Source organism: Mobula birostris, chromosome 9 (genome assembly GCF_030028105.1).
Source record: "Mobula birostris isolate sMobBir1 chromosome 9, sMobBir1.hap1, whole genome shotgun sequence".
In the NCBI taxonomy this organism is placed as follows: Eukaryota; Metazoa; Chordata; class Chondrichthyes; order Myliobatiformes; family Myliobatidae; genus Mobula; species Mobula birostris.
Window position 1 is genome coordinate 390,906 of NC_092378.1, and position 17,603 is coordinate 408,508.

Genomic DNA, 17,603 nt, shown 5'->3' on the forward strand with positions numbered 1-17,603 from the left:
ATAACAGTCTAATCCATTTTAAAACGATGGGTCCAAATCCAAAAAATTGAAGCATCTTAAACAGATAGCCCCATTCTACTTGATCAAGTGTTTTTTCAGCATCTAGTGAAATAGCTGCTATAGGTGACTGATTACCGACCACATAATATTCACAAGACGCCTTATGTTATCAGATGAGCTGCAGCCCCTGATAAGTCCCACGTGATCACTATGTATCAACCTTGTTATTACTGTGTCTAAACAGTTTGCAAGGATCTTTGATAAAATTTTCACATCTATTGGGATTAGGGAAATTGGTCTATAATTCTTACATTCACACGGGTCTTTCCCCTCTTTCAGAATCAATGTAATTAGCACTTGTGATAAAGTAGAGGGTAAATTACCCCGCTTGATAGACTCATTGTACATATTCAGTAGTAGTGGAGCTGGCTCCTCCGCATAGCATTTAAAAAATTCCGCTGTAAGTTCATCTGGGCCAGGAGCTTTCCCAGTAGGTAAGGTCTTAATCACTGATATAATTTCTTCCAATAATAGACAATAGACAATAGGTGCAGGAGTAGGCCATTCGGCCCTTCGAGCCAGCACCGCCATTCACTGTGATCATGGCTGATCATCCACAATCAGTATCCAGTTCCTGCCTTATCCCCAACGTTATAATGGAATCAAAGTATTGTTGTTGTTCTTTCATCAGCTTGGGTAACCTTAATGGCCTCAGCTATCAATTTCTTCCTTACTAGAGTTGGAGGTTGATGTATATAAGTCCTTATGCATCATTAATTTCTTTAGGTGTCGTCAAAGTATCACCTGTTGCTGATCTAATAGCTGGGATGATAGATATTGATTCTCTCTGTTTTATACACCTTGCCAGAAGCTTGCCAGCTTTCTCCCCCGATTCAAATTGCCCTTGTCTTGCCCTGAAAAGCCAAAATTCTACTTTCTGGGATAATATTAGATTGTATTGATATTTCAGCCATGTTAGTTCTCTCAAATCTTTGGATGACATCCGCTGCTTCAATTTTTTCTTAATCTCTTTGATTTTATTTTCTGATTATTCTGTTTTTTTATATGTAAGAAATATGTTGAATAGTATATCTCTTCAAAACTGCCTTCAGGGCTTCCCAGTTAGTCCCTGCCGAGGAGGCCGTAGGCGTATTTATCTCTAAATACTCCTTGACTTGTTGTCTCATTGTTTGCCTAGATATTGAATCTTGTAACAAGGATGAATTAAATCTCCATCTATGTGACTGCATTCTCTTATACTGCACTGAGGTATTGTTTCTAGACAAACCCAAGCATGATCTGATATTAGAATATTACCAATTGCACATTGAGACACAGACTGAATAAGTCACTTGTGTATAAGGAAGAAATCAATCATAGAACATAGAATAGTACAGCACAGTACAGGCCCTTTGGCCCACAATGTTGTGCCGACCCTCAAACCCTGCCTCCCATATAAGCCCCCACCTTAGATTCCTCCATATACCTGTCTAGTAGTCTCTTAAACTTCACTAGTGTATCTGCCTCCACCACTGACTCAGGCAGTGCATTCCACGCACTAACCCCTCTCTGAGTAAAAAACCTTCCTCTAATATCCCCTTTGAACTTCCCACCTCTTACCTTAAAGCCATGTCCTCTTGCATTGAGCAGTGGTGCCCTGGGGAAGAGGCGCTGGCTACCCACTCTATCTATTCCTCTTATTATCTTGTACACCTCTATCATGTCTCCTCTCATCCTCCTTCTCTCCAAAGAGTAAAGCCCTAGCTCCCTTAATCTCTGATCATAATGCATACTTTCTAAACCAGGCAGCATCCTGGTAAATCTCCTCTGTACCCTTTCCAATGCTTCCACATCCTTCCTATAGTGAGGCAACCAGAACTGGACACAATACTCCAAGTGTGGCCTAACCAGAGTTTTATAGAGCTGCATCATTACATCGTGACTCTTAAACTCTATCCCTCGACTTATGAAAGCTAACACCCTATAAGCTTTCTTAACTACCCTATCCACCTGTGAGGCAACTTTCAGGGATCTGTGAACATGTACCCCCAGATCCCTCTGCTCCTCCACACTACCAAGTATCCTGCCATTTACTTTGTACTCTGCCTTGGAGTTTGTCCTTCTAAAATGTACTACCTCACACTTCTCTGGGTTGAACTCCATCCGCCACTTCTCAGCACACTTCTGCATCCTATCAATGTCTCTCTGCAATCTTTGACAATCCTCTACACTATCTACAACACCACCAACCTTTGTGTCATCTGCAAACTTGCCAACCCACCCTTCTACCCCCACATCCAGGTCTTTAATAAAAATCACGAAAAGTAGAGGTATAATCCTTGTATATATTTTATGATCTGCAGAAAAAAATTGTAATCCCTCCCATTGGGATTCATAAGGTGCCAAACATCCATAAGCCTGAGTGCTTTACACATTTTTTGTACCATCATAGTGAGTTTTGAGGTTCTATATGACAGCGGTCCCCAACCACTGGGACGCGGACCGGTACCGGGCCGCAAAGCATGTGCTACCGGGCTGTGAGGAGATGATGTGATTTGGCGATATGAGTCAGCTGCACCTTTCCTCATTCCCTGTCACGCCCACTGTTGAGCTTGAACGTACGTGAGGTCATTACGCATGCGTCATCCAGGTCAGCGCGGGAAGGACATCAACTCCTCGAGCTTGCAAATGACGGCGGGCTGAAAAGTATGTTTGACATAACATCTCTGCTGGCATTCTGGATCAAAGTCAAGGCTGAATATCCTAAGATAGCCATGAAAGCACTGAAAACATTGCCAACATTTCCAACATATCTCTGCAATGAATGCAACGAAAACTAAATTGCGGAATAGACTGGACATAAGGAACCCCGTTCGAGTATCGCTGTCTCCCATCACCCCTTGATAGGACCGTCTTGTTGCAGGGAAAAAGCCTAGGGCTCCCACTGATTCAGCGATATTGGTGTGTTGCAATGATTTTATATGTTCATACGAGGAAAATATGTGCTGTGTGTTTAATATCCAAACGTTACTTAAAATGTTATGATGCTATTGACTTATAATTGACTTATCACTATATTCATGTGAGGAAAATATGTGCTGTGTGTTTAATAGTAAATTTGTTAGATAAACCCTTTTAGAAACGAAATAGAGTGTATTAGCCACTTATAAGTGACTAATAGTTGACTTATCACCTATATTCCTGTCGTGATTAACACCCCCCCCCCCCCCCCGCCACGGTTGCGTTTTAGCCGGCACATCCCATATATTGGGCTAAATTGGTTTGTCCCATATGGGACCGCCCTTGTCCCTTATTTCCCCCGCTAAGGTACAGCGTTCCTATGAAACCTTTTGTGCCGAAATGGCATAAAGCAAAGAAGCAATTACCATTAATTTATATTGGAAAAATTTTTGAGCATTCCCAGACCCAAAAAATAACCTACCAAATCATACCAAATAACACATAAAACCTAAAATAACACTAACATATAGTAAAAGCAGGAATGATATGATAAATACACAGCCTATATAAAGTAGAAATAATGTATGTACAGTGTAATTTCACTGAACAGAATCGCCACAAATGATGCGTAGAAAAAAATCGGCACGTACACGCAAACGCATGAGCACACAGGTGCCCGTGCAAGGTTTCATGGTAATGATAGTCTTTGTCAGGGTAAACACAAGTGTCCTGTATTTGACTGCTACTCTGCTACTCTTGTCGGTTGGCAACCCTACGCCCCCCCTCCCCCGGTCTGCCAGTCCGCAAGAATATTGTCAATATTAAACCGGTCCACGGTGCAAAAAAGTTGGGGACCCCTGCTATATGATAACATCTTACTACGATCGATGATTGGATCCATTACCAAATTAAAATCTCCCCCAAGTATGATATCATAAGCTCCAATAGAAACAACAGGAATTCTGCAGATGCTGGAAATTCAAGCAACACACATAAAAGTTGCTGGTGAACGCAGCAGGCCAGGCAGCATCTCTAGGAAGAGGTACAGTCGACGTTTCAGGCCGAGACCCTTCGTCCTGTTAGTACTGACGAAGGGTCTCGGCCTGAAACGTCGACTGCACCTCTTCCTAGAGATGCTGCCTGGCCTGCTGCGTTCACCAGCAACTTTTATGTGTGTAGCTCCAATAGAATGTCACTTTCCTTCAAGATCAACAAAAAATCCTGCATCTTCTATATTCAGTCCATGTATGTTTGCACAAATAATATGTTGCTTCTGTACTTCTGCCACAATAGTAAGAATTCTCCCTGCTTCATCTTTGGTCTGTTTCTCACATCTAAACTGCAGCCGCCTGTTGATAAGTGTTATAACGCCCCCGCACTGTAAAAAACAGGATCTGTAAAACCCCTCAGTAGCTTTACTGATTCCTCTGCTGATAAATGTGTTTCCTGTAGAAATACCACATCCCATTTTGTCTCTTAAGCTTATTCATTAGCAACACTCACAACACGCTGGAGGAACTCAGCAGGTTGGGCAGCATCCGTGGAAACGATCAGTCGACGTTTCAGGCCGGAACCCTTCGTCAGGACTGTAGGGGGAAGGGGCAGAGGCCCTATAAAGAAGGTGGGGGGAGGGTGGGAAGGAGAAGGCTGGTAGGTTCCAGGTGAAAAACCAGTAAGGGGAAAGATAAAGGGGTGGGGGAAGGGAAGCAGGGAGGTGATAGGCAGGAAAGGTGAAGAAGGAATAGGGGAAAACACAATAGGTAGTAGAAAGAGGTGGAACCATGAGGGAGGTGATAGGCAGTTGGGGGAGGGGGCAGAGTGAAACTGGGATAGGGGAAGGGAGGGGGAGGGAATTACCGGAAGTTGGAGAATTCAGTGTTAATGCCAAGGGGCTGGAGACTACCTAGACGGTATACGAGGTGTTGCTCCTCCAATCTGAGTTTAGCCTCATCATGGCAGTAGAGGAGGCCATGTATGGACATATCCGAATGGGAATGGGAAGCAGAGTTGAAGTGGGTGGCTACTGGGAGATCCTGTCTGTTTTGGCGGACGGAGCGGAGGTGCTCGACGAAGCGGTCCCCCAATCTGCGTCGGGTCTCACCGATGTAGAGGAGGCCGCACCGGGAGCACCGGATGCAATAGATGACCCCAACAGACTCTCAAGTGAAATGTTGCCTCACCTGGAAGGACTGTTTGGGGCCCTGAATGGTGGCAAGAGAGGAGGTGGAGCGACAGGTGTAGCACTTGCACTTACAGGGATAAATGCCAGGTGGGAGATCCATGGGGAGGGATGTGTGGATCAGGGAGTCGCGGAGGGACTGATCCCCATGGAAAGTGGAGAGGGGTGGAGAGGGAAAGATGTGCTTAGTGGCGGGGTCCTGTTGAAGGTGGTGGAAGTTGCGGAGGATAATGTGCTGGATCCGGAGCCCCTTCCCTCTACAGTCCTGACGGAGGGTTCCGGCCCGAAACATCGACCAATCTTTTCCACGGATGCTGCCCAACCTACTGAGTTCCTCCAGCGTGTTGTGAGTCTTGCTTTGACCCCAACATCTGCAGATTATTTTGTGTTTAAGCTTATTCATTACTTTTCTCCTTTTTATAGGATTCCCCAGACTGTTAACATTCCATGTGGTGAAACATATTTTATCTGAATTAAGAGAAGTCATAGTTAGGACAAACAAACAAATACAGTGCAATATTTTGATACTGACTCATAAACCCCCGTTTAAACTGAAAAGTAACAGAATGGCGCGTAAAACTCCCACGCGCAACGGTAGCCATAGAACACGGCCAAACGTCCCTTCCACAAAGGATTATGGTCCATGAAACTCCCAGACCAGTTTTAACTGCTCAGAAACAACGCCGGTGCAGTTTCACAGTGTGCTGTTTAGCACACTTAACAGTATGTCAGCCCTGGTGCGATTAAGGTAGCTTCAGTACATTACAATCCAGCAAGATTTTAAAAAATAACAAACACAACCTGACTCATATCTTGCTCAATTTAACTAGTGTAATTAAGCTCCCCCATCTCCTCAATAAATTTTCTTGCTTTACTTGGGTACTCAAAAAAACTTGAAATCATCCTTAGTCGCTATTCTTAGCTTGGCTGGGTAAAGCAGCACAAAGCTCACATTCTGCCCCTGAAGCATCTTCTTAGATTCTTTAAACTTTCCTCGTTTTACTAGCGTGGATCTGGAGAAGTCCGGGAAGATCGTAACATGATTGTTGTCCCAGGAAAAATTGCCCGTGATCCTCGCCACTGGCAGCACAAAATCTTGATCCTTTGACCTGAGGAACCTTGTGAGGATAGGCCAAAGCCTATCTCCGGTACTGGGTCTAGGGCCCAGCGCTCTGTGTGCGTGTTCTATTTACAGTTTTTCCTCCTTATCACTGACAAGCTCCGAGACTAGTTTATCCATGAACGCGGTGATATCCTGCCCTGCTTTTCCCTCTGGAATGCTGATGAATCGGAGATTGTTGCGCTGATTACGGTTCTCCATGTCCTCCAGTTTATCTGTTAGCTGGTCAATATCCACTTTGGTAGCCAATGGGTTGACTTCTCATTCCTTATCTGCTGCTTCTAGATAGTCAACCGGCTTCTCGACATCTGCAAGCCTGGTTATCAGTGATGACAGCTTTGACTCCACTAACGATATAGATCGGTGTATATCTTCAAGGCCTACCAGGTCATCCGAGATTTTTTTCAAAGCTGCATATATGTCAGCCAAGTCATGACTCACCTCATGTTGGTCTCCCTCAGACGATGATCTTCCACCATTTTGATCAGAGGCCGTCTACCCAGAGCACTGCGACCTCAAATGCCCCTTAATATCTCCGGAAGTCTTCATTTTAAGTTGTTTTGGCATCTTACACAGACAGTAACACTTTAGAGCTACAACAGTGATAAAATAGACTGTGAAAGCAAATTTTTAAAGTATAATTATATACCACTGGCACGGAGCACTGTTCTAAGCAGCCACCTCTGTCATTGCGTCACATGACTCCTCTTCTCCCTTTCTTGAATAAAGGAATATCACCCACAACCCTCCAATCCAATGGAACCTCTCCCAACCTCATTGATGATGCAAAGATCATCACCAGAGGCTCAGAAATCTCCTCCCTTGCTTCCCACAGTAGCCTGGGGTGCATCCCATTCGGTCCTGGTGATCTATCCAACTTGATGCTTTCCAAAAGCTCCAGCACATCCTCTTCCTTAATATCTACATGCTCAAGCATTTCAGTCCGCTGCAAGTCATCACTACAATCACCAAGATCCTTTTCCATAGTGAATACTGAAGCAAAGTATTCATTAAGTACCTCAGCTATATCCTCTGGTTCTATACACACTTTTCCACTGTCACACTTGAATTGATTAGTCCAATTCTCTCATGTTTTGTCCTCTTGCTCTTCACATACTTGTAGAATGCCTTGGGGTTTTCCTTAATCCTGTCCGCCAAGGCCTTCTCATGGCCCCTTCTGGCTCTCCTAATTTCATTCTTAAGCTCCTTCCTGTTAGCCTTATAATCTTCTAGATCTCTAACATTACCTAGTTTTTCGAATCTTTCGTAAGCTCTTCTTTTCTTCTTGACTAGATTTAGAACAGCCTTTGTACACCACGGTTCCTGTATGCTACCATGCTTTCCCTGTCTCATTGGAATATACCTGTGCAGAACGCCACACAAATATCCCCTGAACATTTGCCACATTTCTTCCATACGTTTCCCTGAGAACATCTGTTCCCAATTTATGCTTCCAAGTTCCTGCCTGATAGCCTCATATTTCCCCTTACTCCAATTAAACGTTTCCCTAACTTGTCTGTTCCTATCCCTCTCCAATGGTATAGTAAACCAGATAGAATCATGATCACTATCTCCAAAATACTCTCCCACTGAGAGATCTGACACCTGACCGGGTTCATTTCCCAATACCAGATCAAGTACAGCCTCTCCTCTTGTAGGCTTATCTACATATTGTGTCAAGAAACCTTCCTGAACACACCTAACAAACTCCACTCCATCTAAACCCCTCACTCTAGGGAGATGCCAATCAATATTTGGGAAATTAAAATCTCCCACCACAACAACCCTGCTATTATTACACCTTTGCATAATCTGACTATAAAAACACCCAGTAAGGTTATTGACCCTTTCCTATTCCTAACTTCCGCACACAGAGATTCCGTAGAGAACCCCTCCATGACTTCCTCATGACGAAGGGTTCCAGCCCAAAACGTCGACCGATCTTTTCCACAGATGCTGCCCGACCTGCTGAGTTCCTCCAGCGTGTTGTGAGTGTGACTTCCTCCTTTTCTGCAGCCGTGACACTATATCTGATCAACAGTGCCACACTCCCACCTCCTTTGCCTCCCTCCCTGTCCTTTCTGAAACATCTAAAGCCTGGCACTTGAAGTAGCCATTTCTGCCGCTGCACCATCCAAGTCTCTGTAATGGTCACAACATCATAGCTCCAAGTGCTGATCCACGCTCTCAGCTCATCGGCTTTATTCTTAATACTCCTCGCATTAAAATAGACACATCTCAAACCATCAGTCTGGGCGCGTCCCCTCTCTATCACCTGCCTATCCTCCCTTTCGCACTGTCGCCAAGTTTTCTATATTTGTGAGCCAACCTCCCTTTCCTCCGTCACTTCAGTTCAGTTCTCAACCCCCCCCCCCAGCAATTCTTGTTTAAACGCTCCCCAATAGCCTTAACAAACCTCCCTGCCAGGATATTGGTCCCCCTGGGATTCAAGTGCAACCTGTCCTTTTTTATATTGGGTAAAGATGGGTTTTTTACCTAATATAAGACCATAAGGTCATGCGAGAACTGCAAGTATAGTACATGGAGTAAAGCCAGATCTAACTCATAAAGAGGCTTTGAGGAAAGAGAAGCAGAATAAAGGTAGTAAGATAGTAGGGCTAAAGTGCATGTACTTCAATGCAAGAAGCATCAGGAACAAAGGTGATGAACTGAGAGCTTGGATACATACATGGAATTATGATGTAGTGGCCATGACAGAGACTTGGCTGCCACCAGGGCAGGAATGGATTCTCAATATTCCTGGATTTCAGTGCTTTAAAAGGGATGGGGTGGGGGAAGGGGGAGGAGGGGTGGCATTACTGGTCACTATTACAGCTACTAATTACTATTACAGCTACAGAAAGGGTGGGTAATGTAGCAGGATCCTCTTTTGAGTCAGTATGGGTGGAATTCAGGAACAGGAAGGGAGCAGTTACTCTATTGGGGGTATTCTATAGGCCCCCTGGTAGCAGCAGAGATACCGAGGAGCAGATTGGGAGGCAGATTTTGGAAAGGTGCAAAAATAACAGGGTTGTTATCATGGGTGACTTTAACTTCCCTAATATTGATTGGCATCTGATTAGTTCCAATGGTTTAGATGGGGCAGAGTTTGTTAAGTGTGTCCAGGACAGATTCCGGTCACAGTATGTTGACAGGCTGACGAGGGGGAATGCCATACTAGATCTAGTATTAGGTAACGAACCGGGTGAGGTCACAGATCTCTCAGTAGGTGAGCATCTGGGAGACAGTGACCACCACTCCCTGGCCTTCAGCATTATCATGGAAAAGGGTAGGATCAGAGAGGACAGGAAAATTTTTAATTGGGGAAGGACAAATTATGAGGCTGAAAGGCTAGAACTTGCGGATATGAATTGGGGTGATGTTTTTGCAGGGAAATGTACTACGGACATGTGGTCGGTGTTTAGGGATCTCTTGCAGGATGTTAGGGATAAATTTGTCCCGGTGAGGAAAGTAAAGAATGGTAGGGTGAAGGAACCATGGGTGACAAGTGAGGTGGAAAATCTAGTCAGGTGGAAGAAGGCAGCATACATGAGGTTTAGGAAGCAAGGATCAGATGGGTCTATTGAGGAATATAGGGAAGCAAGAAAGCTTAAGAAAGGGCTGAGGAGAGCAAGAAGGGGGCATGAGAAGGCTTTGGCGATTAGGGTAAAGGAAAACCCCAAGGCATTCTTCAATTATGTGAAGAACAAAAGAATGATAGGACTGAAGATAGGACCATCTAGAGATAAAGATGGGAAGATGTGCCTGGAGGCTGTGGAAGTGAGCGAGGTTCTCAATGAATACTTCTCTTCGGTATTCACCAATGAGAGGGAACTTGATGATGGTGAGGACAATATGAGTGAGGTTGATGTTCTGGAGCATGTTGATATTAAGGGAGAGGAGGTGTTGGAGTTGTTAAGATACAATAGGACGGATAAGTCCCCGGGGCCTGATGGAATATTCCCCAGACTATTCCATGAGGTGAGGGAAGAGATTGCTGAGCCTCCGGCTAGGACCTTGATGTCCTCGTTGTCCACGGGAATGGTACCGGAGGATTGGAGGGTGATGAACGTTGTCCCTTTGTTCAAAAAAAGTTGTAGGGATAGTCCAAGTAATAATAGACCAGTGAGCCTTACATCTGTGGTGGGAAAGCTGTTGGAAAAGATTCTTAGAGATAGGATCTATGGGCATTTAGAGAATCATGGTCTGATCAGGGACGGTCAACATGGCTTTGTGAAGGGCAGATCGTGTCTAACAAGCCTGATAGAGTTCTTTGAGGAGGTGACCAGGCATATAGATGAGGGTAGTGCAGTGGATGTGATCTACATGGATTTTTGTAAGGCATTTGACAAGGTTCCACACGGTAGGCTTATTCAGAAAGTCAGAAGGCGTGGGATCCAGGGAAGTTTGGCCAGGTAGATTCAGAATTGGCTTGCCTGCAGAAAGCAGACATTCGTAGTGGAGCGAGTGCATTTGGATTGGAGGGTTGTGACTAGTGGTGTCCTACAAGGTTCGGTTCTGGGACCTCTAGTTTTCGTGATTTTTATTAACGACCTGGGTGTGGGGGTAGAAGGGTGGGTTGGCAAGTTTGCAGACGACACCAAGGTTGATGGTGTTGTAGATAGTGTAGAGGATTGTCAAAGATTGCAGAGAGACATTGATAGGTTGCAGAAGTGGGCTGAGAAATGGCAGATGGAGATTCCCCTCTTATTCTACTGAATGATAGTCATTATAGGCCCATAGCCATCGATTGGTCTTCATATGGTAACCCTTTCATTATCGGAATCAGTTTTGTAACCCTCCTCTGAACTCTCTGCAATGTCAGCACATCCTTCATAGGGAAGGGGACTAAAACTGGTCACAATGTTCCAAGTGAGGCCTTACCAGTGCTTTATAAAGCCTCAACGTTACATCCTTGCTTTTATATTCCAGTTTTCTTGAAATGAATGCTAATATTGCATTTGCCTTCATTGCCACAGACTCAACCTGCAAATCCTCTTTAGGGAATCCTGCACAAGGACCCCCATGTCCCTTTGCACCTCAGATTTTTGAATTTTCTCTCCATTTAGAAAATAACTTGCTCTTTTTATTTCTTTGACCAAAGTACATGACCGTATACTTCCTGACGCAGCAATCCATGTACCACTTATTTGCCCGTTCTTCTAATCTGTCTAAGTCCTTCTATAGCGCCTCTACTTCCTCAGAACTACTTGTCCTTCCACCTATCTTTGTATCATCTGCAAACCTTTGCATCAAAGTCATTAATTCCGTCATCCAAATCACTGAAATGTAATGTAAAAAGCAACAGTTTCAACACTGAACCCTGTGAACACCACTAATCATCAGCAGCCAACCAGAAAAAGTTTCCTTTATTGCCACTCTTTGCCTCCTGCCAATCAGCCAGTGCTCTATCCATGCTAGTATCTTTCCTGTAATACTTATTAAAGAGCTCATGTGTGGAACCTTGTCACAAGTCTTCTGAAAATCCGAGTACACAACATCCCCCCCATTCTCCTTTGTCTATCCTTCTTGTTATTTCTTCAGAGACTTCCAACAGATTTGTCAGCTAAGATTTTTGCTTAATGAAACCAGGCTGACTTTGGTCTATTTTATCATATGCATTCATGTACCCCAAAACCACAACCTTAACAATAGAGTCCAACATCTTCCCCACCACTGAGATCAGACTAACTGACCTATAATTTCCATTCTTCTGCCTCTCTCCCTTGTTGAAGAATGGAGTGACATTTGCAATTTTCCAGTCCTCCCGAGCAATTCCAGAATCCATTGATTCTTGAAAGATCATTACTAATCCCTCCACAATCTCTTCAGCAACCTCTTCCAGAACCCTGGGGTATAGACCGTTTGGTCCAGGTGATTTATCTATCTTCATACCTTTCAGTTTCCCAAGCACCTTCTTCCTAATAATGACAACTTCACTTATTTCTGCATCCTGACGCTCATAGAGTCACAGAAAAGTGCAGCACACAAGATTCAAGATTCAAAAAACTTTATTGTCATTCTAACCATACATCAGCTCTGCAGGGCAGAATGAGACAGCGTTTCTCAGGGGCAGTGCAATCATAACATAACAAACGCAACACTAAATAATAAACATAACAATAAATAGTCCAGTTAAAATCAGTTATAAGTGTCCAGTGCAAGTTAAAAGTGTCCAAAGCAGAGTCAGATGGAGCAGCTATTTAGCAGTCTGACTGCCTGTGGGAGGAAGCTGTTTAGTAGCCTTGTGGTTTTAGTTTTCATGCTCCTGTAACGTTTGCCTGATGGCAGAAGAACAACCAGTTCATGGAGAGGGTGTGAGGGGTCTTTAATGATGTACCGTGTCTTCTGGAGGCATTGACTCTGAAAGAGGTCTTGGACAGAAGGTAGGGAGACCCCAATAACCTTCTCTGCTCCCCTAACCACCCTCTGCAAGCCTTTTTTGTCAACAGCACTGCAGTTGGAGTAGCAGGTTGTGATGCAAACAGTCAGCACCCTCTCAACCACGCCTCTGTAGAATGTAGTTAAGATGTTAGTGGGGAGTGATGCTTGTTTAAGCTTCCTCAAAAAGTGCAATCTCTGCTGGGCCTGTTTCACAATCCCAGTGATGTTCCTGGACCAGGTGAGATTGTCCGAGATCTGCACCCCAAGGAACTTGATGTTTTCCACTCTCTCCACTGTGGAGCCGCTGATGCTGAGGGGTGTGTGCTCAGGCTGAAACTGTCTGAAATTGACGATCATCTCCTTGGTTTTGGTGACATTAAGCATCAAGTTGTTATCACTGCACCAGCTCTCTAGGTGTTTGACCTCCTCCCTGTACATAGTTTCATCATTTTTGCTGATGAGCCCCACCACTGTGGTATCATCTGCAAATTTAATGATCAGGTTCTCCTTGAATCTGGCTGCACAGTCACGTGTTAGCAGTGTAAACAGCAATGGGCTAAGCACACAGCCTTGTGGGGATCCAGTGCTCAGTGTGATGGAGTCAGAGATGTTCCTGCCAACACGGACTGACTGTGGTCTCTCTGTCAAGAAATTCAGAATCCAGCAACACATAGCAGTGCTAAGGCCAAGCAGCGACAGTTTCTCCACTAGTCTCTGCGGGATGATGGTATTGAACGCTGAACTGAAATCAATGTACAGGATTCTGGCATAAGTGTCTTTGTTGTCCAAGTGAGAGAGAACTGTGTTCAGTGTGGTGGATATTGCCTCCTCCGCACAGCAATTTGGACGATAAGCAAACTGTAGAGGATCCAGCGATGAGGGGAGGCTGGCTGTGATATGAGGCTTGACAAGCCGTTCAAAACATTTCATCACTATGAGGGTCAGGGCAACGGGACAGTAATCATTCAGACAGGCTACAACTGATTTCTTTGCTACAGGGATGACTGTGGAGGTTTTGAAGCATCTGGGGACAATAGCTTGACTAAGGGAGATGTTGAAAATGTCTGTTAGGACATCAGCTAATACATCAGCACATTCCTTGAGCATACGTTCAGGGATATTGTCGGGACCTCCCACTTTTCGTGGGTTGATCCTGACAAGGGTCCTCCGTGTTTGCTCTGGATCAATGATTGGAGCCGGCCGGTCAGATGGTAAAAAGGGACTGGTTCTCCCCCTTGCTGTAGTGTTTGATGCTTCGAAGTGGGCAAAGAAATTGTTAAACCTGTCTGGTAGAGAGGTGTCGCTGTCGTCAGTTTTCTGCCTGATCTTGTAGTCTGTCAGAGCTTTAATTCCCTGCCACATCCGTCTGGTGTCACCTGTGTCTCAGAAAATAAGCCCTTCTGCCCATCTAGTTTGTGCCAAACCATTTAAACTGCCTACTCCCACTGACCTCCACCGGGACCATAGCCCTCCATACTACTACCACCATGTACCTATCCAAACTTCATTAAACGTTGAAATTGAGCTTACATGCAGCACTTGCACTGGCAGCGTGTTCCACACTCTCATGACACTCTTTCACCTTTCAACTTTAACCCATGACCTCTAATTGTCCCACCCATCCTCAGTGGAAAAAGCCTGCTTGCATTTATCCTATCTATGCCCCTCATAATGTTGAATACCTCTATCAAATCTCCCTCAATCTTCTACGTTCCAAAGGGTAGAGTCCTAACTTATTCAATATTTCCATATTACTTGAGTCCTTCAGACCTAGCAACCTTCTTGAAAATTTTCTCTGCACTCTTTCAACCTTATTTACATCTTTGCTGTAGATACTTGACCAAAATGGTACACAATACTCCAAAATTTAAGCCTCACCAATGTTTTGTACTCTCATCTCCTGTACTCAATTCTTTGATTTATGAAGGCCAATGTGCCAAAAGCTTTCTTTATGACCCAATCAACCTGTGATACCACTTTCAATGAATTACCTTCCTGTATTCCCAGATCCTATCGTTCTACCACACTCCTCAGTGTCCTACCCTTCACTGTGTAAGACCTATTGTATTTGGGCCTACCTAATTACTACACATCACACCTCTCAAACTTCTGGCATACTATTCGAATCTTCCACAGTGAAGATGGATGGGAAATATTTATTCATTTCATCTACCGTTTCCATATGCCCCAGCATAATTCTCTTGTGATTGGATATCTGCTCTTGCCTCTTTTTACTCTTTAGAAATCTAAGAAATTTTTGTATCCTCTTTAACATTATTGGCTACCTTACCTTTATATGTCATCTTTTCTTTTTTAGTTGCCTTCTGTTTTTTTTTAAAGCTTCCCAGTCTTCTAACTTCCCACTAATTTTTATTATATGCCCTCTCCTAAGCTTGTATGTTGGCTTTGACTTGCCTTGTCAGCCGCAGTTCTGCTGCTTTCAGAATACTTAAGACTATAAGACCATAAGACATAGGAGCAGAATTGAGTCATTCCGCTCATCGAGTCTGCTCCACCAGTCCATCATGCCTGATCCCGGATCCCACTCAACCCCATACATCTGCCTTCTTGCCACATCCTGTGATGCCCTGACCAATCAGGAAGCAATCAACTTCTGCCTTAAATATACTCATGGACTTGTCCTCCACTGCAGTCTGTGGCAGAACATTCCACAGATTTACTACTCTCTAGCTAAAAAAATTCCTTCTTACATCTATTCTAAAGGACCACCTCTCAATTTTGAGGCTGTGCTCTCTAGTCCTGGATACCCCACCAAAGGAAACATCCTCTCCACATCCACCCTCTCTAGTCCTTTCAACACTCGGTAGGTTTCAATGAGAATGAAACCTCCCCCCGCCCCCCACATTCTTCTAAATTCCAGTGAGTACAGGCCCAAAGCTGCCAAATTCTCCTCATATGTTAACCCCTTCATTCCCAAAATCATCCTCTTGAACAACCTCAGGAGTCTCTCCAATGACAACACATCCTTTCTCTATCATGGAGTCTCAGTCATTGAGTGTGTTCAGGGAAGAATGACAGATATTTTGATATTAATGGAATCAAAGGGTATGGAAGGAGGGTACAAGAGTAGTGCCGAGGTAAAAGATCACCTGTGATCTGATTGAATTGTAGAGCTGGAATGGAGATTGATGGCTGAATCTGGCTTCCATCTCTTACAATAAACACAATTTGGTCAGGATTGTTGTGCATATTGGGAACTCAGGTTGAGGTGTTTGATGTTGTATTGTCCGCCGAGCTTGGCAATTAGCTTGCAGATGTTTCATCACCAGTTGAGGTGACATCCCCCGTGCGAAGTTGTTGGTGTTTCTCTCTGGGAGTGCTCATACTCCATTCATTTGCCTCAGTTCTGATTAGATACTCCTTCAGTTGACCTTTGAATTCTACTGGCTCATGTGCCTTTGGCTCTTAGGTGTTGGTAGATAGCATCTATTTTGATATGTTTGTTTATGGAGTTATCAGAAGAGAACCGTTCTTCTAAAAATTCTCGTGTCTGCTCTGTGTTTGCTTGCGCCAGAAACTCTGTGGTGTCCCAGTTAAAGCGGTGTCCTTCTCAGTCTTCATGTACTGAGATCAGCGACAGTGGAAGATATCCTTGTGACACCAGTTTGTGGTCCCATAAACAAGCTGAGAGTTTACATCCTGTCTGGCCAACGTAGTTCTTGTTGCAGTCTCCACAGGTGAGTGCTATCTACGAACCCCTAAAAGCCAAAGGAACATGAACCAATAGAATTCAAATGTCAACATTAAGGGATGGCCAATCAGGACTGAGGCAAGCAAACGGGGGTTTGTATGAACACAAGTACTCCCAGAGAGTAACACCAACAACTGCGCGCCAAAGATGTCACCTCAATTGGTGATGAAACGTCTGCAAGCTAATTGCCAAGCTTGGCAAACACCACAACATCAAACTATTTGCTTAGTTCCTGAATTGGTTACGAAAATGTGCAGAATGTCATCAAAATACTTCCTGAGGTGAGCTGTCTCAGCGTTGCCAGATGGAAATTGGTACAGCAGTCTATTCTGAAGCAGGATGAGAGTTTGACTGGAATGTCACTTCTGTATTTGAATATATTGCAGAGAAATGAACAAACACCTTCGAGATGAACAGGATATGTCCAATTTCAAGATGAGTTCTATGACTGCCTCTTACAGACAGGTAAACAGTTTGTTGTTGCTGAATGTTGGTGTGAAAAGATGTCACGGATCAAGCACACACCTTTGGAAAATATACTGTACAATTATTTCATCTTTGTTACATTTCAGAAGCCATTCAAATCTGGATCAGGGAAGCAAGGAGCTGTTTGTGCCGCTGGTCAATGTGTGGAGAACAAGCTATGTTCAGACAGGTAACCGTGCTGTGTAATGGGCCTGCTGTTCAAAGCCTCTTACAGCCACAGTCACAAGTTATACTTGTAACTCACTTGGATATCAGCGAGTTAGACCAGTGAGAAGGATTTAAAAGGTGATAGCTTTATAGAGCGAGTATCGGAGGAGTGGGTGACAGAGTAGAGGGAGACAGAGTATGAGGGCTTTGTTCAACGGGACTTTGGCAATAACAGGTCGAGGCAATGTAAGCTACTTGTGAGGAACAGGAAGTATGTCTGTGAAGCTGGTGTTCTGTACTGGGTGTCAGATGTGGGATGTCTGGGAGACTCCCATCCTCCCCGACAGCCACATCTGCGCCAGGTGTGTCGAGCTGCAGCTCCTTAGGGACTGGGTTAGGGAACTGGAGATGCAGCTCGATGACCTTCATCTGGTCAGGGACAGTGAGGAGGTGATAGGACTATAGGCAGGTAGTCACCCTGGGACTTAGGGAGACAGATAAGTGGGTAACAGTCAGAGGGAAGGGCAAGAGCCAGACACTAGAGAGCACCCCAGTGGCTGAACCCCCTTAACAATAAGTACTCCTGTTTGAGTATTATTGGGGGAGACAGCCTA

General features: G+C 44.4%; 1 protein-coding gene across 1 annotated transcript in view; it reads left to right on the top strand.

The window, feature by feature from the left end:
• Window positions 1-17,603, top strand: part of cracr2aa (calcium release activated channel regulator 2Aa) — a 159,689-nt gene that overhangs the window by 61,113 nt on the left and 80,973 nt on the right. Inside the window, exons 10-11 of the mRNA XM_072269306.1 lie at window positions 16,743-16,821; window positions 16,929-17,011. Coding sequence (XP_072125407.1) covers window positions 16,743-16,821; window positions 16,929-17,011 — 162 coding nt within the window. The remainder of the gene's footprint in view (window positions 1-16,742; window positions 16,822-16,928; window positions 17,012-17,603) is intronic.